The 9,607-nt window shown below is 40.5% G+C and overlaps 1 protein-coding gene across 1 annotated transcript in view; it reads right to left on the bottom strand.

The window, feature by feature from the left end:
* Nucleotides 1–479: 479 nt before the first annotated feature.
* LOC138521133 (chymotrypsinogen 2-like) overlaps nucleotides 480–9,607 on the bottom strand; it is a 49,705-nt gene continuing 40,577 nt past the window's right edge. Inside the window, exon 5 of the mRNA XM_069633740.1 lies at nucleotides 480–641. Coding sequence (XP_069489841.1) covers nucleotides 480–641 — 162 coding nt within the window. The remainder of the gene's footprint in view (nucleotides 642–9,607) is intronic.

The following is a 9,607-nucleotide window of genomic DNA, read 5'->3' as shown; positions in this document are numbered from 1 at the left end:
CTCACTATTGTAATTATTTGTACTAATGTTTTAACGTAGGATGATTGAATTGATGTGCTTTGAGGAAATTGATTTTTAATGTTTTAAATGAATTATTTATTGTCTGTAGTAATGCATTTATATCATCAATGTTAATCTAAATTGTGAAAAGTTCTAGATGAACTAAACACAATAAATAAATAAATAAATACATATTAATAATGAGACTATTCACTCTCCATTTGCATTCAATAACAGAAGAATCTTCTCCTTTGCTAAACACACAATATCACCCAACTTGAAGACACTATCCCCGAGAATATAGAAACAAGATTGAAAGGCAAATAATCGCAAAGTCAAACTCAACATCTCATAACATATGGTCTTTAATAAAGCAGCAAGATCTGGCAGATCAGTTGCAATCATTGAAACCACCAGGAATTGTCAAGGGCAGCCAGTTATGGGCAGCTGCACATGAGAGCACACTCCTTAGGGAGGCTTCAGTTGGCCATAATAATCATGTCGATCCACGGGCGAAGTGCGGTTACACGTGAATAGACAGCTGGTGAGGAGGAAGTACAAGTGCTGCTACCCCAGGAAGCCACGCCAATCAGGTACCAGACACCATACCTCTCACAGGCCAGAGGGCCACCTGTGTCACCCTGCAAGCAAGGACAGAAAAAAAGGTTATTGAATAGTAGATAGGTGACATAAGAGAGTCAGAATATTATACGTATGTTTGTGCGTCCTCACTAAAGTCTTCCTTCTTTTTTTATATTGAGTTCTTCAAGATACAACAAACACATCTAACATCAAAACAGGTAAAAGTATCCGCTCCAGACAACAAAATGATCTTATGTCGCCTTCTGTCCTTATGTCCTTATGAAGGATTGGCTGTGGACACAGGTGTTGATGCAGAGCATTACACAACAAGGGACATACGCAGAACATCACTTACACACTATAATATCCTTTTTAAACATTCTGTATAATTTTCCTTCATACCATAGCCCAATGTTTTCTTAAATATGGTTGAAGCCTTGGCATGGCGTAGCAGCTCACAGATCTTAGGTCTTTAGCCAATTAAACCTTTAAAATATTTTACCTAAATTCCCAGTATATGGGTAAAGATTTGTTTACATATCAAGTAGGCATAAAATGCATTTTTGCTCCATGTGTAAATTTTGAATACAGGGTAAGAGCCACAAGCCATCTCTGTGTTGGAACAGGACCCCCATAGGTACAAATCTGTTCTTTCACATCCAATTTAAAAGCCTTCAACCAAAATGTGGCCTCTTTCTTTGGGATTTAACATGCTGTGTTTGTAATGTAAGGTGCACCTTGTGAGAATGAGATGCCCAGCATGTTATACTGGGACCCCTTAATGGACCTTAATGGACCGCAAGACGTCCTTTAAGCTGACATTCTATTCCTTTGAGGAATAAGACCTACCACTCATCACCAGCACTTTGAGATTGGTTAAGAGCCAGGTTCTCCTGACCGCTGGATCACTGCTGATGTGATAACTAAACTTAGTTTCAATAGTCAACACAAAAAATGCAAAGTCTTGTAATTTAATTTAAGGTAAAAATGCTCTCTCCCTTGATCTTGCACGCCGGCTGTCGTATTTTATGTATCATATCTGTATTGTACCCACTGTTCTACTCGTGTTTACGTTTGTTTATTTATTTATTTATTTATTTTTGAATGACCGATATGGTCAGTTGTTGAACTATTTGTCTTTCTGTGCTGGGTTCACACACGGCCTATGATTCTAAGTATGCTGACTACAAGAATGCACGGATCGGTATTTTATGATGCAAAGGGAAATACAGTTTATAGGTAACAAATTCGCTACGTGAATACTAATGCAGCTATTGGAGAAATTGATTTTAAAAGGATTCCGGTGACACGGATGTAGTATGCTTGTAGTTTGGGTGCATTGTTTTACCTGTGGGGGGGATCTCCATGCTTTTCTTTGTGCTCAGATTGGTGCCAACTGCAATCTTATAGATATGTTTTTTTTCCCCCCATGTTTTTCCTCAATCCGCGCTGTGCCATGCATACACACAAGGGGTAAGCGTATTTTCAGGCACTATATCGCGGACCGATGTGTAGGTGGAGTGTATGATAAGGAAAGTGAATGCATGAAGTATAACAGTCTCCTGTGTTGACGCCCCTTCGCATTAACAAGGGCAGTGGATTAGTCGCCGGTTGTGGGAATCGTTTTGAGTGCTCAGACGTGCTTATTTCTGCAGTTTTTCTCTTTGTTCTAGATGGATTACCATATTCCTGGTTTCTTGTGGACAGGGGGGTTTTGGTATTGTTTGTTAATACGATGGATGCATGTGTCGTGAGATTGGAAATGGGATCATTCATGTTTTGTTTTTGGTCAATGTGGTTCCTTTCACTGTGCGGATGGTTTTTTTTTTTGGATTGTTATGGGGTTTTATGCTGTGATGTTCGCTGGTGGGGGTGGATTGGCTCCTAAGGGGGGGTTGTGTTTGTGTTAGTTACCATTCAGAATTTGCCATAGACAGCATTAAGACATCTAGTATCCCTTATTACAATGTACGTGACTGCTCTCGTATGCGTGTTTATGATGCAGCATATATGGGCAACTGGGCAGTTACACCCAACATATTGAGAGTAGTTGCTGGGCGAACATTCCAGCTCTACTCTCCTGGAATTTAGGTTGTGGATCTAAGGGGTTATTCTGGTGGTATTACTGTCCAAGGTGATTGTTCCAGCTTTTTGGTTGTGAATGTGAATAGTTGGCCTTGTTATTTTTGGGTTTTGTATAGTTACGTTTTAGGGTGTGTTTTGGAAGTAAATTTAGGGTGGTTTGAGTTTGAGTTTGGTGTCTTCTTGGAAGTTTAGTGTTTGTAGAGAAGTTCTACCTGCTTGTTGCCTTGCCGCTGCATCATCTCTGCAGTGAGCCATCTACTTGTAACTGTTACTGATATATTTCTTGTAGTTTAATGCCCTATTGGGGTGTGTGCTCTATCTTCTATCCTTTCTCTCTTCTGTTCTTTCTACCTGTCCTATTTTTCGACTGTGATTACATATGTTGTATATTGAACCAAAGTAAGAACTGTACCACAGGCACGAATATGAACCATCTGAATGTCATCTGATTGAATGTTAATGGACTTAATAATGTAGTGAAAAGGATCAAAATATTGTCCCATCTACGTTCAAGCCCATGCAATGTTGCCTTCCTCCAAGAGACGCATTTGGAAGATCCTGAGGCTGAAAAATTAAAGAGGGGATGGGTAGGGGATACTTTCTTTTCTACTCACTCATCCAGCAGAAGAGGTGTTTCAATACTTATTAAAAAGAATCTGCCTTTATCAGTCATTGCAAGCAAAGGAGACAAAGAAGGAAGGGTCATTCATTTGTGTGTTGGTCAAGATTCAAGTTGTGGACATTCTCCTCTGTAATATATATGCACCAAATTTCCATGATCCTTTATTCTTTCATGAGGTGGCTCAGTTGATTCAGAGTTTCAAAATTGATTCAATTATATTTGGAGGAGATTTCAATCAGTTGATGGACTCAGCATTGGACCGATCAAATGGGGATTGTACTAGAACTCCAGCTAAATTTAAACGGTCTTTGGAGAGTTTAATAAAGGAATTTAACCTGGCTGACATATGGAGACTGGAGCACCCGCCAGACAGGGATTATAGCTTCCATTCTCAGTGTCATGATACATATTCTCGGATTGATTTCTTCTTGACATCTGGACGGGTGACTTCGAGCTGCTATGATACAGCTATTGGACTCATTGCCCTGTCAGACCACACGCCTGGTTCATTGCGGTTGTCCTTGCAGCCTTCTTTGGTTAAATCATCAAGATGGAGAATGAATTCTTATATACTGAAAAATGACCAAGTCAGGCAGGAAGTGGCAAGGAAATTGATAGCTTCATCCAAATTAATAAAACTGCCGATGTTTGAATGTCAAGTCTGGGAAGCACTGAAATGCTTTGCTTGGGGGTATTGATCTCAAAAACTGGCAAAGTGAGAAAATTGAGAATAAAGGAAATTCAGAAACTCTCTTCTGAGGCAAAGCGCCTAGATGTTTTATTTGCAGCAAGCAAAGATGAAAACACAAAAAATGAACTGCAAAAACCTAAGTATGTACTGAACAAACTCATCTCTAGCCAAGTTGACTATGCACTGTTCAGGCAAAAGGTTAATTATTTTGAGAATGGTGAGAAAGCAGGGAAGTTACTGGCGCATAGGCTGAAGGTGGCTGAAAGTGATCATTACCGCAATCAGAGGCCTTGATAATACATTGGAGTTGCAGCAAAGAGGTATTAACAATTTATTCTGTGGCTTCTATGAAAACTCTATAACTCTGAGCTATCCTGTTTAAATGTGGAAATTGAAAACTTCCTTGACTCGCACGTTCTCTCTCGTCTGACAGCGGATGAGGCGACAAGCCTGGAAGGGAAGGTGGAAGTGGATGATATTCAACATGCAATCTCAAAGCTGACTGTAGGTAAATCGCCTGGCATTGATGGACTACCTAATGAATTTTATAAAGCCCTCCCTGATTCTGCAATACAGCTTTTGTGTGACGTTTTTAATGAGGCCTTTGAGTCTGGTTCGCTACCTGATACAATGAGACATGCATTGATTACGGTGTTGAGAAAGAAGGACAGATCTGCGACCAGGTGCGAAAGTTATCGGCTGATCAGTCTGATAAATTGTGACTGCAAAATATTGGCCAAAATCCTGGCTATTCGACTCAGTAAGGTCATTCAAACTTTAATACATGAAAACCAAGTAGGTTTTGTCTCTGGCAGAGCGGTGGCGGACAACATGAGACACCTGCTGTTGACCATTGAGAAGAGGCATAATCAACCTATTGCCAGTGCGGTCATTTCCCTAGATGTTGAAAAGGCATTTGATCGTGTTGAATGGGACTTTTTGTTTGCATTCCTGGGAAAAATGAATTTTGGGCAACAATTCCAACGTTGGGTTAAGCTGTTGTACAACAACCCTTCTGCTAGTGTGCTGAAGAATGGTCTTATTTCTGATCCTTTTGAACTTCATTGTGGAACGAGGCAGGGCTGTCCGCTTTCACCTCTCCTGTTCATTTTGTCTATGGAACCACTTGCAGTAAGTTTACGGGCGGATGTACACCTTCAGCCTGTAATTGGAAATGGTCAGAATAACTTGATTTGGTTGTATGCAGACGATTTATTGATTGCCCTTCAAGACCCTCCTGTTGGTATCTCTTATTTGATGCAAGATATTCATTCCTTTTCCTTGATATCAGGATATAAGATTAATTGGAAATATCAATTCAGGTGGTGTGCTGAAAAGTTGAAGTACCTTGGCATATGGATTGGAGCGGACATAGTGAAGTTGCCAGCCATTAATTTTGCATGGATCCTTCCGAATCTCAAATCGGATTTGGTTAGGTGGAGTCTTTTGAAGTTGTCAACCTGGGGCAGAATCAACTGTTTGAAAATGAACCTGGCTCCTCGGATAAATTACTTCTTAAGCATGCTCCCTATTAAGATACCAGGAAGCATCTTTAAAGAGGTCATAGGATTATGTAAAACCTTATTTGGAATGTGAAACCTCCGAGGCTCGCAATTTAGAAACTTCAGCTCCCATGGAAATTAGGGGGAATGAACCTGCCTAATTTCTTAGACTACCATTTATTGTTTTCAAATGGCACTTATGCAGAATTGTTGACTCTGGCGATGTACAGTCTGAATATTCTGACCTCTTCTCTTGGGAATGCAGTGCGGTTTCCCAGTTGGACCCGAAGGTGTTGCTAACTACGCAGAGGAGTAAATCAAAAAAGATCAGCGTTCTCATTTTGTTCTTACAAGACTGCTGGTGCGAGCTTTCGAACCGCATGAGTGCTAATCCCGATCTACATCCAGACGCCTCCATATGGAATAATCCTGCCTTGAAGTATCAGGATAAGGCCCTGTTTTGGTCGGAATGGTTTGTTGCTGGCATCAAATACATTGGAGATTTGTTTGAGGGAGACAGTTGGTTAACATACACTCAGCTTGGCCAGATGTATGACATGGCAGAATGCTCCTTTGCTGAATATAGGAAATTGAAGATTATTATTTCAGCTTGTGTTGAGGTGCCGCAATTGATTGTTCAGAGTCCCGCCTGGGCAGCTCTAATGGTATGCTTGAGTGCATCACACCCTGCTTCTACCATGTATGGATTCTTAAAAGCTACTCGGAAAGGTGATCCGGGGTTACCGGCGACTTGGGCAGAGGAATTGGGAGAGGATGTGAACTTCAGATGTTGGCAGAGGTGCTGTGAGAACACTTGTCTGGTGAGTTTGGATTAGGGCCTCAGAGCCTCTCAAACAAAGTTGTTTTTTAGGGTTTATTGGACGCCGGAGAAGCTGTTCAGGAAGCAACTTTTGGACAACAATCTTTGTTGGAAGTGTAAGTGCTCGAGAGGATCTCTTAGTCACATGATTTGGTCCTGTCCCAAAACCAAGCAATTCTGGGAAAAGGTTTGTGAGAGGTTAGGTTTGGTCTTAAGCATCGCGATCCCCATGAATGCTTCATTACTGATATAAGGCGATGTCTCTTTGCTGGATGAAAAGTTTGGTTGCTGCGCGCATGCATGGTTGCTAAATAATTCATATTGAGGTCCTGGAAATCAAGCAATTCCTTTAATATTGATGATTGGGTTGAGGAGCTTCTTACTGTTTCAACATATGAAAAAGCCATTTTCAAAAATACAGATGAGATTGACAAATTCTGGGACATTTGGAGCTGTTTTCTTGATGTCTATGGATGAATTTGAACTTTAATTTAGGGGCGATGTATCCCTAGCTTTGAATATTACTGTTATGATTACTTGCTTATAATTTTATGCAATGGTTTTGTAATAATCTCATATCTGTTGCATTGTTTATTGCATATGTGATTTTTGGTATTTGGTTTCAATGTTTTCTTTCTTTTTCCTTTCTTCCTTTTCTTCTTCTTTTCTTCCTTTCATGCACCTCTAGTTTTTCTCGTATATGTGATATTTAGAACTGGTTTATGATGACCTGTTTAATATGTTTTGACGTTGGTTAGCTATATACATGATTAATAGATTAATGCCATATTGTGTTGTTATTTGTTATTATGAAAATAAAAAAATGTGAATCTAAAGAAAAATAATGATTTATCAGCACACTTGTATCCGACACGTGTTTCGACCCAACAGGACTGCCGTGACATCTCATCTTTCTGCAGGGGCCCCCCCTGGCCACTCAGGTTAAACAACCATAGACCTTATTCAAGAACTCCACTCAACAACAAGCTACCTCATTCATTCAAACACGCCTTGAAAAGTCCCCTGTTGGGTCGAAACATGTGTGAGCTCCAAGTGTGCTAATAAATAATTTCTTCACTTATGAAAAAACAAATGACAACACTTTTCATTCATCGTGTTGACTATTGAAACTAGATTTAGAGTTACCACACCCCCAGTGATCCAACGCCCAAGTGAACCTGGCTCTTAACCAATCCCACTGTAAATTCACAGAGACCTATGAGCACCGCCTCCTAGAAGCCTCTCGCCAGTTGCAGGATAATTCACAGACAACCATGATCAGTGCAGTGATCTACACATTCTAGTGCTCTATCACCTTTTTTCGTCTTCACCTGGCACTGTTCTGCTTACTTTCCAGACAAGAACCAGCACAAAAGTAAATGCTGTCAGATAGACGTTTCTGCCTGTTTTCTCTTATGACTATCAGACCATAACCCACTTTTATTCTGCAATATGGTTGAAGCTTTACTGTGGTGTTGCTGCCAACAGATCTTAAGTCTATTTCAATTCAATCTTTGAAATCCTCACTACAACCCAATTTAAGAACATTATTAAACTGGCTTAAAAGAAATGGGGTACAATCACAAACTTGAATTTATTTAAAATCTTTATTTGCATACTGTGAGAGCCTGAGAGAATCGTGGGGGCTGGGCCTCAAAAATATTTCATGGACCTTCAATCTGGGCCCAATAGGAGATTCAAGCAATTTCGATAAGGCCTGACTGAAGGGTCTCTTTAGAGAGTGGGCTGGTGCACTTCCTCCTCTGGTAAAGGGGATATGACTGCTGTTACGGACATACCAGATGAAGAGCTACTTGCATGTGGGCATGCAGCTGACATTTCATCTGCCCCACTAACTCCAACTTCAATGTTTAATCCATCCAACTTCCTGACGCTTTATTGAATGACGCCACTGTAAAATGTTTCACCATTCCAGCGGCTGCACCTCAGGCAGAATCTGTTTCTCCTTTGTAGCTTCTTCCTGATTCCTTGGAGCTCTCCCCGGTACTGGTGACTGGTACTGGTAAAGCTCAAAATCTTCAGGACTGTCTTCGTCGTCATCATTGATTTCCCCTCATCCACTGGACCCTAGTAAGCCGGGCTTCCCATTAGGGGCTACTATCATTTCTACATTAAACTTTGTTTTAACCTCTTTGGTCAGACTTTTACGAAAATATCAATGCTAATTCTAAAGCAGAAGCAGTACTACTAAATACATTGAATACAAAAATGTCCTTCATAGAGGGCTCTGTTAAAGCTTCGAAACCTCAGCTTTTATATTCTCAGAATAATCATCTCTCAGGAAATAGTTGTCTGTCAACTCCAAAGCGGAGGTCTCTGTTGGGCACACCGATTCTACACCAAGATAACACTGGAATTTGCCCGGGGGACGAGATAACATCAACTGTGTTTCTTTCGCAGCAACTCACTCAAGAGGACCACTCTCTATTAGTGTTGGATGAATTGACTTGAACTCGGGAGCAAGATGGCCTAGTTGAAAAACCTGAGCAAACAGCAAATTGCATCAGATCCCTTCAACTATTCGATATTATATCAGAGGTGCAAAAAACAGCAAGGTGGGTAAAAAGGGAAAACATTTTTAAAAAAAGCAAAAATATAAAATCTTCATGTGGTCCGAGAACAGTTCTTTGCTCCTTCACGTTGCCGCCTAGAAGTGTAGACAAGACTCGAGCCCTTTCTGGGAATATGAGGCAGTCAGTGAGGTTGTTAGCCAAAGCTAAATGCAAAGGTGCCATAAAGTTGTCTATTTTAGATCATAAGGCAGTCACAAGCTTACCACTTGAGGTTTGTGCTGACTTGATGGACATTTCTACCTATTCAACTGACAGTGCCCCGAGTCCCGGGGCAGCGTAGGAATCCTTTTGCATTTTTGCTGGAACGAGACTGAGTTGGTGCAAGCAGTTTCCCTTCAATCACAACCTGCATCTGGCTCCCTTAGGGAATCTGAAGCTAAGGAATATAATTCCCCTATGTCCCCACGTACTTGCCAGTCTTCAATTCTTACTTTATAACAAAAAAGGAATATTGTGAGACCTAAACCTATACTCATAAAATAGTTTTGAAGATCTCAAATTAATCCTGGAAAAAAGCTGCAGCAACGCTGTACGTTTTGACTGCTAGAACGTATTCCTATCTGTGCTGAGGTTTAGGTTATCAATCGTAGCAACGTTGTAGCCTTTTTTTGTTTGTTTATTTATTTATTGTGCAATTGGTTTTTACTAAACGTTAAACAAAACATTCTTTCACATCATCAGTTCCCATTTCGATAAACCACATAAAATCCA

Source organism: Ambystoma mexicanum, chromosome 1p (assembly GCF_040938575.1).
Source record: "Ambystoma mexicanum isolate Mex_15411 chromosome 1p, UKY_AmexF1_1, whole genome shotgun sequence".
Taxonomy (NCBI): Eukaryota; Metazoa; Chordata; class Amphibia; order Caudata; family Ambystomatidae; genus Ambystoma; species Ambystoma mexicanum.
This window is presented reverse-complemented; position numbering and strand designations above follow the sequence as displayed.